Source organism: Neofelis nebulosa, chromosome X, assembly GCF_028018385.1.
Source record: "Neofelis nebulosa isolate mNeoNeb1 chromosome X, mNeoNeb1.pri, whole genome shotgun sequence".
NCBI classification, from domain to species: Eukaryota; Metazoa; Chordata; class Mammalia; order Carnivora; family Felidae; genus Neofelis; species Neofelis nebulosa.
In genome coordinates, this window is record NC_080800.1 from 64100144 (window position 1) to 64118358 (window position 18215).

General features: G+C 38.0%; 1 protein-coding gene across 9 annotated transcripts in view; it reads right to left on the reverse strand.

The window, feature by feature from the left end:
- Positions 1-18215, reverse strand: part of ATRX (ATRX chromatin remodeler) — a 320378-nt gene that overhangs the window by 79691 nt on the left and 222472 nt on the right. For all 9 annotated transcript variants that reach the window (XM_058712606.1, XM_058712608.1, XM_058712607.1 and 6 more), the window contains 2 exons: positions 14094-14247; positions 9031-9137 (listed from right to left, as the gene is read on the reverse strand). In XM_058712606.1, the coding sequence (XP_058568589.1) occupies positions 9031-9137; positions 14094-14247 (261 nt within the window). The remainder of the gene's footprint in view (positions 1-9030; positions 9138-14093; positions 14248-18215) is intronic.

An 18215-nucleotide genomic window follows, 5' to 3' on the forward strand; every position in this document is an offset into this window, starting at 1 on the left:
TGATTACAGAAGCAAAACAGTCTCATTGCTGATGTGGAAAAAGTTTTAGTGGTCTGGATAGAAAATCAAACCAGTCATGACATTTCATTAGGCCAAAATCTAATCCAGAGCAAGGCCCTAACTCTCTCCAGTTCTATGAAAGCCAAGAGAGGTGAAGAAGCTGCAAAAGAAAAGTTTAAAGCAAGCAGAGGTTGACTCATGAGATATAAAGAAAGTGGTCTCCATAACACAAAAGTGCAAGGTGAAGCAACAAGTGCTGATGTAAAAGCTGTTGCAGGTTATCCAGAAGATCTAGCTAAAATAATTAGTAAAGGAGGCTATACTAAACAACATTATTTTCAATGTAGACAAAACAGCCTTCTATTACAAGATGATGTCATCTCTGACTTTCATAGCTAGAGAGAAGTCAATGCCTGGCTTCAAAACTCAAAGAACAGACTGACTCTCTTCTTAGGGGCTAATGCAGCTGGTAACTTTAAGTTGAAGCTAATGCTCATTTACTATTCTGAAAAATCCAGGGCCTCTGAAGAATTAAGCTAAATCTACACTGCCTGTGCTCTATAAAGGGAACAACAAGGCCTGGATGACGGCACATCTGTTTTTGACCTGGTTTACTAAGTATTTTAAGTCCACTGTTGAGGCCTACTGCTCGGGAAAAAAAAAAGGCTTCTTTCAAACTATTACTGCTCATTGACCATGCACCTCATCAGCCAAGAAGTCTTATGAAAATGAACACAAGATTAATGTTGTTTTCATGATCTGCTAACACACCATTTATTCTGCAGCCCATAGATGAAAGAGTAATTTAAACATTCGAGTTTTATGATTTAAGAAATACATTTTGTAAGGCTGTAGTCTCAAAATAAATTGAAAACCTTCTGGAAAGCATTCACCATTCTAGGTGCTATTAAGAACATTTGTGGGGGCACGTGGGTGGCTCAGTCAGTTAAGCATCCGACTTGATTTCAGTTCAGGTCATGATCTCACGGTTCATGGGTTCAGACCCACATTGGGCTCTGCACTGATGGTGCAGAACCTGCTTGGGATTCTCTCTCTCCCTCTCTCTTTGCTCCTGCCCTGCTTACATGCACACACTCTCTCTCTTTCAAAATAAAAAATAATAAAAAAGAACATTTGTTCTTCCCTCTTCATGGGAAGAGGTCAAAATATCAACATTTGGAAGAAGTTGAATCCAACCCTCATAGATGAATTTTAGAGGTTCAAGACTTCACTGGAAGAAATAACTTCAGATGTGATTGAAATAGCAAGACAACTGGAATTAGAAGTGAAGCCTGAGGGGTGCCTGGGTGGCTCAGTCAGTTAAGCATCCAACTCTCGGTTTCAGCTCAGGTCATAATCTCACACTTTAGTGGGCTTGATCCCTACATCGGGCTCCACCCTGGCAGCACAGAGCCTGCTAGGGATTTTCTGTTTCCCTCTCTACCCCTCCCCCACTCACACTGTCTCTCTTTTAAAATAAATAAACTTAAGATAGAAGTTCCGGAAGATGGCGGCGTAGGAGGACGTTGGGCCCACCGCGCGTCCTGCTGATCACTTAGATTCCACCTACACCTGCCTAAAGAACCCAGAAAACCGCCAGAGGATTAGTAGAACAGAGTCTCCGGAGCCAAGCGCAGACGAGAGGCCCACGGAAGAGGGTAGGAAGGGCGGCGAGGCGGTGCGCTCCAAGGACTGGCGGGAGGGAGCCGGGGCGGAGGGGCGGCTCGCCGGCCAAGCAGAGCCCCGGCCAAGAGCTTTCCGGCCAAGCAGAGCCCCCGAGTCGGGCTGGCAAAAGCGGAGGGGCCGGACGGTGTTCCGACAGCAAGCGCGACTTAGCGTCTGGGAGGTCATAAGTTAACAGCTCTGCTCAGAAAGCGGGAAGGGTGGAGGACAAAGGGAGGGAGAGCTGCTGAGCCCCCGGACGGCAGAGCTCAGCTTGGCGGGGAACAAAGGCGCTCGCCAGCGCCATCTCCCCCGCCCATCCCCCAGCCAAAATCCCAAAGAGAACCAGTTCCTCCCAGGGAACTTGCTCGCTCCGCCCAAACACCCAACTCTGTGCTTCTGCGGAGCCAAACCTCCGGCAGTGGATCTGACTCCCTCCCGCTGCCACAGGGCCCCTCCTGAAGTGGATCACCTAAGGAGAAGCGAGCTAAGCCTGCCCCTCCCGCCCCCGTGCACCTTGCCTACCCACCCGAGCTAATATGCCAGATCCCCAGCACCACAAGCCTGGCAGTGTGCAAGTAGCCCAGACGGGCCACGCCACTCCACAGGGAATCCCGCCCCTAGGAGAGGGGAAGAGAAGGCACACACCAGTCTGACTGTGGCCCCAGCGGTGGGCTGGGGGCAGACATCAGGTCGGACTGCGGCCCCGCCCACCAACTCCAGTTATACACCACAGCACGGGGGAAGTGCCCTGCAGGTCCCCACCACTCCAGGGACTATCCAAAATGACCAAACGGAAGAATTCCCCTCAGAAGAATCTCCAGGAAATAACAACAGCTAATGAACTGATCAAAAAGGATTTAAATAATATAACAGAAAGTGAATTTAGAATAATAGTCATAAAATTAATCGCTGGGCTTGAAAACAGTATACAGGACAGCAGAGAATCTCTTGCTACAGAGATCAAGGGACTAAGGAACAGTCACGAGGAGCTGAAAAGCGCTTTAAACGAAATGCAAAACAAAATGGAAACCACGACGGCTCGGATTGAAGAGGCAGAGGAGAGAATAGGTGAACTAGAAGATAAAGTTATGGAGAAAGAGGAAGCTGAAAGAAAGAGAGATAAAAAAATCCAGGAGTATGAGGGGAAAATTAGAGAACTAAGTGATACACTAAAAAGAAATAATATACGCATAATTGGTATCCCAGAGGAGGAAGAGAGAGGGAAAGGTGCTGAAGGGGTACTTGAAGAAATTATAGCTGAGAACTTCCCTGAACTGGGGAAGGAAAAAGGCATTGAAATCCAAGAGGCACAGAGAACTCCCTTCAGACGTAACTTGAATCGATCTTCTGCACGACATATCACAGTGAAACTGGCAAAATACAAGGATAAAGAGAAGATTCTGAAAGCAGCAAGGGATAAATGTGCCCTCACATATAAAGGGAGACCTATAAGACTCGTGACTGATCTCTCCTTTGAAACTTGGCAGGCCAGAAAGGCTTGGCACGATATCTTCAGTGTGCTAAACAGAAAAAATATGCAGCCGAGAATCCTTTATCCAGCAAGTCTGTCATTTAGAATAGAAGGAGAGATAAAGGTCTTCCCAAACAAACAAAAACTGAAGGAATTTGTCACCACGAAACCAGCCCTACAAGAGATCCTAAGGGGGATCCTGTGAGACAAAGTACCAGAGACATCACTACAAGCATAAAACATACAGACATCACAATGACTCTAAACCCGTATCTTTCTATAATAACACTGAATGTAAATGGATTAAATGCGCCAACCAAAAGACATAGGGTATCAGAATGGATAAAAAAACAAGACCCATCTATTTGCTGTCTACAAGAGACTCATTTGAGATCTGAGGACACCTTTAGATTGAGAGTGAGGGGATGGAGAACTATTTATCATGCTACTGGAAGCCAAAAGAAAGCTGGCGTAGCCATACTTATATCAGACAAACTAGACTTTAAATTAAAGGCTGTAACAAGAGATGAAGAAGGGCATTATATAATAATTACAGGGTCTATCCATCAGGAAGAGCTAACAATTATAAATGTCTATGCGCCAAATACCGGAGCCTCCAGATATATAAAACAGTTACTCATAAACATAAGCAACCTTATTGATAAGAATGTGATCATTGCAGGGGACTTTAACACCCCACTTACAGAAATGGATAGATCATCTAGACACACAGTCAATAAAGAAACAAGGGCCCTGAATGATACATTGGATCAGATGGACTTGACAGATATATTTAGAACTCTGCATCCCAAAGCAACAGAATATACTTTCTTCTTGAGTGCACATGGAACATTCTCCAAGATAGATCATATACTGGGTCACAAAACAGCCCTTCATAAGTTTACAAGAATTGAAATTATACCATGCATACTTTCAGACCACAATGCTATGAAGCTTGAAATCAACCACAGGAAAAAGTCTGGAAAACCTCCAAAAGCATGGAGGTTAAAGAACACCCTACTAACGAATGAGTGGGTCAACCAGGCAATTAGAGAAGAAATTAAAAAATATATGGAAACAAACGAAAATGAAAATACAACAATCCAAACGCTTTGGGACGCAGCGAAGGCAGTCCTGAGAGGAAAATACATTGCAATCCAGGCCTATCTCAAGAAACAAGAAAAATCCCAAATACAAAATCTAACAGCACACCTAAAGGAAATAGAAGCAGAACAGCAAAGGCAGCCTAAACCCAGCAGAAGAAGAGAAATAATAAAGATCAGAGCAGAAATAAACAATATAGAATCTAAAAAAACTGTAGAGCAGATCAACGAAACCAAGAGTTGGTTTTTTGAAAAAATAAACAAAATTGACAAACCTCTAGCCAGGCTTCTCAAAAAGAAAAGGGAGATGACCCAAATAGATAAAATCATGAATGAAAATGGAATTATTACAACTAATCCCTCAGAGATACAAACAATTATCAGGGAATACCATGAAAAATTATATGCCAACAAATTGGACAACCTGGAAGAAATGGACAAATTCCTAAACACCCACACTCTTCCAAAACTCAATCAGGAGGAAATAGAAAGCTTGAACAGACCCATAACCAGCGAAGAAATTGAATCGGTTATCAAAAATCTCCCAACAAATAAGAGTCCAGGACCAGATGGCTTCCCAGGGGAGTTCTACCAGACGTTTAAAGCAGAGATAATACCTATCCTTCTCAAGCTATTCCAAGAAATAGAAAGGGAAGGAAAACTTCCAGACTCATTCTATGAAGCCAGTATTACTTTGATTCCTAAACCAGACAGAGACCCAGTAAAAAAAGAGAACTACAGGCCAATATCCCTGATGAATATGGATGCAAAAATTCTCAATAAGATACTAGCAAATCGAATTCAACAGCATATAAAAAGAATTATTCACCATGATCAAGTGGGATTCATTCCTGGGATGCAGGGCTGGTTCAACATTCACAAATCGATCAACGTGATACATCACATTAACAAAAAAAAAGAGAAGAACCATATGATCCTGTCAATCGATGCAGAAAAGGCCTTTGACAAAATCCAGCACCCTTTCTTAATAAAAACCCTTGAGAAAGTCGGGATAGAAGGAACATACTTAAAGATCATAAAAGCCATTTATGAAAAGCCCACAGCTAACATCATCCTCAATGGGGAAAAACTGAGAGCTTTTTCCCTGAGATCAGGAACACGACAGGGATGCCCACTCTCACCGCTGTTGTTTAATATAGTGCTGGAAGTTCTAGCATCAGCAATCAGACAACAAAAGGAAATCAAAGGCATCAAAATTGGCAAAGATGAAGTCAAGCTTTCGCTTTTTGCAGATGACATGATATTATACATGGAAAATCCGATAGACTCCACCAAAAGTCTGCTAGAACTGATACATGAATTCAGCAAAGTTGCAGGATACAAAATCAATGTACAGAAATCAGTTGCATTCTTATACAGTAACAAGGAAGCAACAGAAAGACAAATAAAGAAACTGATCCCATTCACAATTGCACCAAGAAGCATAAAATACCTAGGAATAAATCTAACCAAAGATGTAAAAGATCTGTATGCTGAAAACTATAGAAAGCTTATGCAGGTAATTGAAGAAGATATAAAGAAATGGAAAGACATTCCCTGCTCATGGATTGGAAGAATAAATATTGTCAAAATGTCAATACTACCCAAAGCTATCTACACATTCAATGCAATCCCAATCAAAATTGCACCAGCATTCTTCTTGAAACTAGAACAAGCAATCCTAAAATTCATATGGAACCACAAAAGGCCCCGAATAGCCAAAGTAATTTTGAAGAAGAAGACCAAAGCAGGAGGCATCACAATCCCAGACTTTAGCCTCTACTACAAAGCTGTCATCATCAAGACAGCATGGTATTGGCATAAAAACAGACACATAGACCAATGGAATCGAATAGAAACCCCAGAACTAGACCCACAAACGTATGGCCAACTCATTTTTGACAAAGCAGGAAAGAACATCCAATGGAAAAAAGACAGTCTCTTTAACAAGTGGTGCTGGGAGAACTGGACAGCAACATGCAGAAGGTTGAAACTAGACCACTTTCTCACACCATTCACAAAAATAAACTCAAAATGGAGAAAGGACCTGAATGTGAGACAGCAAACCATCCAAACCTTAGAGGAGAAAGCAGGAAAAGACCTCTCTGACCTCAGCCATTGCAATCTCTTACTCGGCACATCCCCAAAGGCAAGGGAATTAAAAGCAAAAGTGAATTACTGGGACCTTATGAAGATAAAAAGCTTCTGCACAGCAAAGGAAACAACCAACAAAACTAAAAGGCAACCAACGGAATGGGAAAAGATATTTGCAAATGACACATCGGACAAAGGGCTAGTATCCAAAATCTATAAAGAGCTCATCAAACTCCACACCCGAAAAACAAATAACCCAGTGAAGAAATGGGCAGAAAACATGAATAGACACTTCTCTAAAGAAGACATCCACATGGCCAACAGGCACATGAAAAGATGTTCAACGTCGCTCCTCATCAGGGAAATACAAATCAAAACCACACTCAGATACCACCTCACGCCAGTCAGAGTGGCCAAAATGAAGAAGTCAGGAGACTATAGATGCTGGAGAGGATGTGGAGAGACGGGAACCCTCTTGCACTGTTGGTGGGAATGCAAATTGGTGCAGCCGCTCTGGAAAGCAGTGTGGAGGTTCCTCAGAAAATTAAAAATAGACCTACCCTATGACCCAGCAATAGCACTGCTAGGAATTTATCCAAGGGATACAGGAGTACTGATGCATAGGGGCACTTGTACCCCAATGTTTATAGCAGCACTCTCAACAATCGCCAAATTATGGAAAGAGCTTAAATGTCCATCAACTGATGAATGGATAAAGAAATTGTGGTTTATATACACAATGGAATACTACGTGGCAATGAGAAAAAATGAAATATGGCCTTTTGTAGCAACGTGGATGGAACTGGAGAGTGTGATGCTAAGCGAAATAAGCCATACAGAGAAAGACAGATACCATATGGTTTCACTCTTATGTGGATCCTGAGAAACGTAACAGAAACCCATGGGGGAGGGGAAGGGAAAAAAAAAAAAAAAGAGGTTAGAGTGGGAGAGAGCCAAAGCATAAGAGACTGTTAAAAACTGAGAACAAACTGAGGGTTGATGGGGGGTGGGAGGGAGGGCAGGGTGGGTGATGGGTATTGAGGAGGGCACCTTTTGGGATGAGCACTGGGTGTTGTATGGAAACCAATTTGACAGTAAATTTCATATATTAAAAAATAAATAAATAAATAAATAAAAATAAAAAAATAAAAAAAAAATAAAAAAAAAATAAAATAAACTTAAAAAAGTTTTTTGAAAAAAAAAAAGAGAAGTGCAGCCTGAAGATAGGACTGAATTGCTGCAATGTCAAGAAAAAACTTGAACAGATGAGGATTTGCCTCTTACAGATGAGAAAAGAAAGTGGTTTCTTGAGGTGGAATCTACTTCTGGTGAAGATGCTGTGAAGATCACTGAAATGACAAATGATCCAAAATGTTATATAAACTTATTTGATAAAGCAGCAGCAGGGTTTGAGAAGACTGAATCCAATTTTGAAAGGAATTCTACTGGGGATAAAATGTTATCAAACAGCATTGCATGCTACACAGAAACTGTTCATGTAAAAAGTCAATCAATGCACCAAACTTCACTGCTGTCTTATTTTTTTAATGATTATTCATTTTTTTTGAGAGAGAGCATGAGTGGGGGAAGGGCAGAGAGAGAGAGAGAGAGAGGGGGAGACAAAGAATCCAAAGCAGGCTCCAGGCTTTTTTGCAGTGGTCTGGAACCAAACCCTCAATATCCCTGAGGTATGCTTGTAATAAAACAAAGCAATGCAAAGCAAAGCAAAGCAAAGCAAAACAAAACAGAAGATAACTATTGGTGAAGATGTGGAGAAACTGGAACCCTTGTACACTGCTTGTGGAAATGTAAAATAGTACAGCCAGTAAGGAAAACAGTTTGGTGGTTCCTCAATAAGTTAAACATAAAATTACCACATGACCCAATAATTCCATTCCTAAGTATACAACCAAAAGAAGTGAAAACAGATGCTTAAATACTTGAATACAAATATTTATCATAGCACTGTTCACAACAGTCAAAAGGTGAAAACAACCCAGATATGTATGAATGAATAAATGGATAATCAAAATGTGGGTATTATCCATACAATGGATATTAGGTCTTTATTAGGTCTTTATTACCTAATGAATAAGATATTGACACATGCTACAACATGGAATAACCCTGAAACACACTATATGAAAAAAAAACAGTCACAAAAAAACACATATTATATGAATCCCTTTATATGAAAGTTTCAGAACAGGTTAATCTATAGAAACAGAAAGTAGATTGATGAGTGACTGCTTAAGGTTTGAAGAGGTGGAAGGCACGGGTAGGAGGGTAATAGCTAAAGGATACAGGGATTCTTTGGTGGCGATTAAAATGGTTGAAAGTTGTGGTGATGGTTGCACAACTCCATGAATATACTAAAAACCAATAAACTATTCACTTAAAATGGTTGAACTGCATGATATGTGAATTATATGTCAATAAAGCTCTTCACAAAACCAAAAAAAACAAAAAATCTTATTTTATGTTACAATTCCAACAGTTAAGACCATATTTACATAGATAAGGACAAAAAGAATGTGCAGAAAAAATGAATACATTAAAGTTGTGTGGGTATTTTTTTCTTTTATTGTTAAAATGCTCGTAAAATACATTTAAACGAAGGTTTCAAAAATTATAATACAGTGCTCGCTTCGGCAACACATGTACAAAAATTATAATACAGAAATGTTTGTAACTTACCTTTGTAAATAAGAGGTTTATCTTTATCTTCCGTCTTTTCCCTGCTAGCCAATTCAAGAAAATCTTCAATCAAGTCCAGAGATATGAGAGACTGGCTGAAAACAAGGCTAAAAAAATGGAGAGTGTTCATGAATTAGAATATTCACATAGTAAAGATATCACTTCTTCCCAAACTGGTCTACAAATTCAACACAATTCTAATCAAAACTATAGTATGACTTTTTGAGAAATTAACAAGCTGATTCTAAAGTTTATATGAGAATGCTGAGCACACACAGTACCCAAAACAACTTTGAAAAAGTTGGAGGCCTAACTCTATGTGATTTCAACATTTACAAAGCTTAAGTAATCAGAACAATGTAGTGCTGATTAAGGGACAAGCACAAATCAATGGAACTGAATATAGGGTCCAGATACAGAAAGCCACACAATATAGTTAGCTAAATGGTTTTTTACAAAGAGCAGAGGCAATTCAGTGGAAAAAGGATAATTTTTTCAACAATGATCTTGGCAAAATTCAACATCCATATGCAAAAAAAAAAAAAGAATTTTGGTCTAAATCTCACACTTTATACAAAAAGTAATTCAAGATAAAGCATAAATCTAAATTTAAAATGTTAAACTGTAGAATGTTTAAAAAACACAATTAAGAAAATTCGTGTAACTTGGGGTTAGACAAACAATTCGTAGAACACCAAAAGTATGATCTACAGGAAAAAAGCTGATAAACGGGATTTCAGCAAAATTTAAAACTTTTATTGTATAAAAGACGCTACTTAGTGAATATGATAAAAAAAAAAAGTCTTATTAAAAGTATTTGAGTAATTTTAGACTTATACACATTCTAAAACACTTTGTTATTCCATTTCAAATATGTCTGATTCCTGATTCGCCATCCCAATAGTTTTCTAACTCCTGATTTTAGCCATGAAAATGGCTTATGCGGTATTAAATATAATAAATAATTTCAATATAATTACTATATAGTGATTCAACACTTCTATACAACACCTGATGCTCATCACAAGTACACTCTTTAATCCCCATCACCTGTTGAACCTGAAACTACAATTACATTGTATGTTAACTAACTGGGACTTAAATAAAAACTTAATACACACACACACACACGTGTGTGTGTGTGTGTGTGTGTGTGTATACATACACATAAAATAAAATCAGGGTGCCTTGGGGGAGAAGAAGGTAAAAGTGTCACTGGCCCCTTAGCCTTTGCTCTAGGTCACCAACTTTCAAGGTCTCTAAGAAACAGTTTGAAAATCACTACTCTCATCTATCCCTTTGGTGAGAAGTGGACATAATTATACACAGGAAATGAAAAAAAAATCTAGAAAGAGAATGAAGGAAGGCTCATTCTCTCCCTTACATATGCAAACAAAGTAGGTTAGTATATAAGGAACTAGACATCTGTCCAAGCAGTTTGGTTTTAATTGATTCTGAAAGCTGTACTATAAGAGAACGATGCTTTTATGACTCCAGAAGATCCTTCAACACTCAATGCTGGATGTCTTCAGATTTAGTAGAACTAAAAAGAACAACTCAAGTTATGAAACAGCTGTTGGAGTTAACAACATATGCACTGGCTATTGTATGACTTCCTAAACTCTGCATGCACTATGGAAGTCTAATGTCTCCTAGTTGGTACTCCTGGTATACTGGTAAGGAAATGAATTTATTCCCAATACTAAGTATAAATGACCAACGGCCTTGATCCCTCAGTAGGTTGATTATCTTTCCCAGAATCAAAACCTTTACTGAATCACTTCTTTCTGAGCTACAGATTAAGTTTCTTGCAATTCCTATAACTAGGAAAATTATTCTTAGAAATACTAATTATTTATTTAATTGGAATTAATCTGGAATTTGGGTTACTATTCTGGAAAAAGGTTGACTTGAGTCAGCATTAAGACTGGTTCTGGGAACCACTGAGCTCAGAAAAACCTCACTATGAAAAAGGTGGTATTATTAGGATTAAGTGGCTACATACTAATGGTTATCTCTGTTAACTTTTTCTAGTTGCAGATAACATGAAAAACTATTGCCCGGATTGGTAATAATTTTCATACTTGTATAAACTACCTTGGCTTTATCTATTTTATTAGTGACTCCTATGAAAATATAAAATCAATACAAATCAAATTTATACATATACAAAAAAAACCTGGAAAATTAAAATTTAATCAAATTTTAATATTTAAATGACAGAAAACAAGTTAGAAGGGCTGGACTGAAACCAGTAGTGTACTGGAATTAGCTATAACTAGCTTGGAACAGGAAAGTAGATTGTTAGCCTTTCTTCCCACCACTGGACATCATGATGATAGCTTAAAATTGAACATGGCAGTATTTGACTATGAAAATCAGCAAATGTTACAAATTAGAGCTTTTCTTTCTTGCTTCATTTCCTTCTGTGTTATTAGTTTCCTGAAGAGTCAGTTGTTAAACGTTTATCAACACACCATTGGCTAAAATCACTGAAATTCATTTATCTTTTGCCCCACGAAATATCAAGTTTACACTTGGGTCAAAAGATCAACTGCACAAATAGAGAATAGAAAAATCTGATTTAACAGCAGTTCTTCTTTAAAAAATAAACGAGAGTTTCAGCTGACCATGAGTTCAATATGAACCAACAGTGTTACTTAGATGTTGGAAAACCTCTCTATTGGACCGCATGGATGAACTAACTATAGGGTCCAGAATAAACAAGAACCTGCTTTACTATAAGTCTGTGTTAATAAAAACTCAGTTGAAGTGTTTTGTTTGCTGTGACATTTTGAGATGGGTGCTAAAAAACTGAAGTATGTTTAAAACCTATGAAATTAGGCCATACAAAGAATAGATCAATGCAGAGAAAAAAAAAAAAAAGCTAAAAGTGACAAGAGAGATGAACCCACCATTATCTGAAAAGGAGACAATTAAAACAGTAGTACTGATGTCTGCAACCTGCATTGGAAGGCATCAGGAAAATAAGATGGATAGATAAATAGATATGTAATAAAGAAAGTACAATGAAATATAGAATATAGTATAGATGCTAGGTGATAGGTATATGGGTATTCACTGTAAAATTCTTTCTGTTTTTATGTTTGAAAACTTCCATAAGGAAATGTTGGACAAATAAAGAATAGTGGTAATCACAGTTAAGGAAATGCATAGTTTTATAGTATTAGCACTGATAATGTCTATCAGTTGGGCTTATAACTAAAAAAATATCACTATAAGAGTATAAAAAAAGCAAAAGATATGTTATTTTAAACCACAAGGAAAATGTCTAGAGATAAAGTACAAACTAAAGATAAGGATACAATTTCTAAAAATTTGAAGTATTCAACTATAGGTAGCCTTCTGAAATGGCAAATGTTCTACCATAGGAGAGGCTACGAGAACATCATGATGAAAATGGTGGAAGAGATTCTTGCACTGCCTAGGAAATTCAAAGACCACTAAAATCCCTTCCATATTCTTAAAATTCTTGCATGGTACCCAAATAAAAATTAATTTTAAACTACAGAAGTTGATAGCAGAAAAGAGCAAAGCATGTCAGAGCAATCATTTCTCCTGACTTCTTAGGAATGCTGAATTCAAATATCCACTTTCTACTTGCATCTTCTATGGATATCTAATAGGGCTCTCAAACTTAACATAGCCAGAACAGACTTCTTTACGATGTCTAATAAACGTAGTTCTTCCCTATTCTCCATTTTAGTAAGTAGCACCAGAATTCACCAGCCTCCTGGTCTGGAAGCCTAGGAGTCATTTTTGACTACTCTTTCATTCTTATTGCCCTGAATTTAATGTACTAAATCTTGTTATTTCTATTCCAAAACATGTCCTTTACCTCCAATATTGTCACTCCATTCATCACATATCTGAACCACTTGTTTCTGTGTAAATAAAGTCGTAATATACAACAAAAATAAATTTTATCGAGTACTTACTAAGTGCAAGATATAGTAAGTTAATAAAAATAATAAAACAGTCTGTGTCTTCAAACAACTCACTATCCAGTGAAAAGACATACAAGTATATTAGAATGTATTAACATTAGGGTCGCCTGCGTGGCTCAGTCAGTTGAGCGACCGACTTCAAATCAGGTCATGATCTCACGGTTTGTGAGTTCGAGCCCCGCATCAGGCTCTGTGCTGACAGCTCAGAGCCTGAGCCTGCTTCTAATTCTGTGTCTCCCTCTCTCTCTGCCCCTCCCCCACTCATGCTCTGACTCTGTCTCAGAAATAAACATTAAAACTTAAAAAAAAATTTTTAAAATGAATTTATTAACATTAGATGTATATTAAAAGATGGATTAGAAATATTAATAGCAGATCTACCTCCTTCCAAGAGTTAAAAGAACTAAGTTTGAAAGTTTTTAAGATAAAAGGTTTATTTCAGCCTTATGTTAAAATGTTATTAAAAGAATCAAAGACACATTTTTAAAATATTTTATGATCAGATGTTGGGACCTTATAACAACCTAAACAGTAAGTATGGTTCAAAACATTAAAAGTATGTATTCTGAATAGTAATTTGAAGGATGAGAGTGGAAGGCAGGGACGCAAGGAAGGGAATGGGGACACAAATGCTAGAAGTAAAACAAACAGGAACAAAAACAAAGGAGAAATTATGGAGAATAGTCAAAGAGGTGAAATACAGTCTGAAGGGCACTAGATTTGGAGATTAAAAGGTCACTAACTGACTTTAGGGGGAAAAAAATCTCAATAAAGTGACATGGTAGAAACCACACTACATGGATTGAAAAATAATTTTAAAGATAGTGAAATATAGATATCCATCAGAGGCTTGGCTCAAAGAAATAAGTTCAAGGTGCAATAGCCAGAAAGGGAAAACCGCAATGAAGAAATAACCAGAATATGCACTCAGAACTAGTGGCTTAGAAGGAAGATAGTGGTCTATCACTACACTAACCAAAAAAATTACATCGTTCTAAGGAAGAAAACAAAACAGATTTCTTCAAATAAATTGTTTAAACAACAGAAGGATAATTAAAAAGGTTCATTTATAGAATAAAAATAGGAGAAACTTACACTTTATCCCCAATTTCCTCTGCCATTCGAAGAATTTCAAAGAGAAGTACCATTTTTCCAGAATGTTCTAAAACCTCAGCATCAGCATCTGTAACAAAATCTTTGTACCAGTCTGGAGCTGGGCTGCTCGGGTTAGAAGAAGAAGTAGCTTTACCTAAATAAAACAAATGAAACATAAATAAGTAGGCAAATAAGGAAAGAAAACTGAAAGATCCTAAAAGAAAGATTAAGACAGGCACCAAGAGAAACAGGAGAGAGAGGGAGAGAGGGGAAGGAAGAAGAGGAGAGGGGAGGGGGGATGACGGGGAGGGAGGGCACCCTCTTGCAAAAAAGAGGGAAAAAAAGACCACCCCAGGAAAGAGAGAGTTATACTGTGAGAAAAAGACACAAGGTGGGGGAGTGGAGTAGAGGGGACAAACCCATCCTAGGAGAGGGAGAGAAAGAGACAGGGAGTCAGACACACACAAACACACACGTATGGATGCAAAGGAAGAAAAACATTGAGTGGGAGCAGGCACACCAAGTGAGAGAGTAAGCAAGAGAAAGACCCTGAGAAAGTACAACTATGAGAAACAGTGCCTGGGAGTGAGAGACTTAGAAAAACAGAGACCCTAAGAGGCAAAGCCCCCAAGGCACTGAGAGAGTGTAACTCCCAACACACATCTCAAGAGACAAAGACTAGGAGAGAAAAAGACATAGAGAACCAAAGAAAGACAGAGAAAGGTAGGGAGGAGAGGAGGGAGGGAAGAGACAGACTGACTCAGAGATTAAGAGAGAAAAGATCTTAGGGTCATGAAACATTTCTCTTTCCTACTAGAATTCTGGAAAACAAACAAGGATTGATCCCAGAATGATCATATCATGTTAAATCATTTTCTTATTTTCCCTGCAAACTTTTGACTATAAAAGATGTAAGAAGAAAGTAATACAAAATAATCCATTATATCTAAACATAAACAGTTCAATTCAAAACAAGGAACATAAAGGTTTACCTGGTTTTTGTACCTTCCCTCAACTGCTTTTTAATGCAAACTATTTTAAATTTTTACACATTTTTGTTATAAACAAAATATTTTATACATTCACAAAAGTATATAGAATATAATGAACACCAGTGCTTCCCACATCCCATCTTCATTAAATTTTACCACTTATTAATTAAATCTGCTTCTGATGCAGTTGACGGCTAATATGTAACCATACCCAATTACATCCTCTTCTATCCTTCCCTTCTTTCTAGAAGGTTTCTAAAATCCCAACTTATGAAACTCTCTAGATTTACAGGGTATTAAGGTATGTGAAATAAGTCAGACTCATAAGGGAAAATACCATATTATTCTGCCCATAAGTGGAATCTTAAAAAATGAATAAAGAAAAAGCAGAATCAGATCTATAAATACAGAGAACAGTGTTGCCAGAGGGGAGGAGGATGGGCAGACAGGCAAAATGGGTGAAGGGGAGAGGGACATACAGGCCTCGGGTTATGGAATGAGTTAACTCATGGGAATCTAAAAACAAAGCAAAACAAATGAATAAACAAACAAAAAGCAGTATCAGACCTAAAAATACATAGAACAAACCAAGTCATGAGAATGAAAGGCACAGCATAAGGAATACAGTTAATGATATCATTAATAGCAAAATAATAGGACAAATGATAGCCACATTTGTGGGGAATATAGCATAATGCATAAACTTGTCAAATCACTAAGTTGTACACCTGAAACTAATGTAATATTGAGTCAACTACACTTAAAAAAAGTAAAAACTCAAATGTATATAAATGAAAATAAAATAAAACCCTCAATTCAATATTTACTATTTTTGTGTATGTTTTTATATTTTCACTACACATGTATGCCTAAACCCTATATTACCTTTCATGTTTTTAAACTCCATGTAATCAGTACATACTGGATGTATATGATTTATTTCTTCAATAAATGTAGCTTATCATTTTTCATTCAAAGTGAGACTTAATCACTCTAACCGCTATGTAGAATTCCACTGCCCAAATATACCATCATTTTTAACTCTCCTCATAGACATTATGGCATCTCCTCATCAGTCCCTCTCATAGACATGTAGATAATTTCTAATTTTTGGCTACTGTCAAAAGAACACTCAATGTTGTTATATTTTCCTAGAATATTGTCTATCTCATAAGTTTTAAATTTTATGGCATAAACTTATACGTGTGATATTTAAAATTCTCACTAAACATAACTGTAATCTTTATCAAAAACTTCTATTATCGGAGGCCCTAGAGAATCTAATTAGGCTGTTAGTTTTGTGTGTTAACTTTTATCAGGCTTGCTGCTAACTTATTTTGTGGCTAACGTTAACTAAAGATAATAGTTTCCTTGGTTATTCTGTAATTTTTTTTTTAATATGAGATTCATTGTCAATTGGTTTCCATACAACACCTAGTGCTCATCCCAAGGTGCCCTCCTCAATACCCCTCACCCACCCTCCCCTCCCTCGAAACCCCATCAACCCTCAGTTTGTTCTCAGTTTTTAAGAGTCTTTTAAGTTTTGGCTCCCTCCCTCCCTAACCTTTTTTTTTTTTTTTTTTTACCTTCCCCTCCCCCATGGTCTTCAGTTAAGTTTCTCAGTATGCACATAAGAGTGAAAACATATAGTATCTGTCTTTCTCCATATGACTTATTTCACTTAGCATAACACTCTCCAGTTCCACCCATGTTGCCACAAAAGGCCATATTTCATTCTTTCTCATTGCCACGTAGTATTCCATTCTGTATATAAACCACAATTTCTTTATCCATTCATCAGTTCATGGACATTTAGGCTCTTTCCATAATTTGGCTATTGTTGAAAGTGCTGCTATAAACATTGGGGTGCAAGTGCCCCTATGCATCAGCATTCCTGTATCCCTTGGGTAAATTCCCAGCAGTGCTATTTATTGCTGGGTCATAGGTTAGGTCTATTTTTAATTTTTTGAGGAACCTCAACACTGTTTTCCAGAGTGGCTGCACCAGTTTGCATTCCCACCAACAGTGCTAGAGGGTTCCCGTTTCTCCACATCCTCGCCAGCATCTACAGTCTCCTGACTTGTTCATTTTAGTCACTCTGACTGGCGTGAGGCGATATCTCAGTGTGGTTTTAATTTGTATTTCCCTGATGAGGAGTGATGCTGAGCCTCTTTTCATGTGCCTGTTGGCCCTCTGGATGTCTTCTTTAGAGATGTGCCTATTCATGTTTTCTGCCCATTTCTTCACTGGGTTATTTGTTTTTCGGGTGTGGAGTTTGGTGAGCTCTGTATAGATTTTGGATACTAGCCCTTTGCCCGATACGTCATTTGCAAATATCTTTTCCCATTCCGTTGCTTGCCTTTTAGTTCTGTTGACTGTTTCCTTTGCAGTGCAGAAGCTTTTTTATCTTCATGAGGTCCCAATAGTTCATTTGCTTTTAATTCCCTTGCCTTTGAGGATGTGTCAAGTAAGAAATTGCTGCGGCTGAAAAAGAGGTTTTTTCCTGATTTCTCCTCTAGGGTTTTGATGGTTTCCTGTCTCACATTCAGGTCCTTTGTCCATTTTATCTTTGTGAATGGTGTAAGAAAGTGGTCTAGTTTCATTCTTCTGCATGTTGCCATCCAGCTCTCCCAGCACCATTTGTGAAAGAGATTGTCTTTTTTCCATTGGATATTCTTTCCTGCTTTGTCAAAGATTAGTTGGCCATACTTTTGTGGGTCCAATTCTGGGGTTTCTATTCTACTCCATTGGTCTATGTGTCTGTTTTTGTGCCAATACCATGCTGTCTTGATGATTACAGCTTTGTAGTAGAGGCTAAAGTCTGGGATTGTGATGCCTCCCACTTTGGTCTTCTTCCTCAAAATTACTTTGGCTATTCAGGGTCTTTTGTGGTTCCATACAAACTTTAGGATTGTTTGTTCTAGCTTTCAGAGGAATGCTGGTGCAATTTTGTTGCATGGAATGTGTAGGCTGCTTTGGGTAGTACTGACATTTTAACAATATTTATTCTTCCAATCCATGAGCATGGAATGTTTTTCCATTTCTATCTTCTTCAATTTCCTTCATAACCTTTCAATAGTTTTCAGCACACAGATCTTTTACATCTTTGATTAGGTTTATTCGTAGGTAT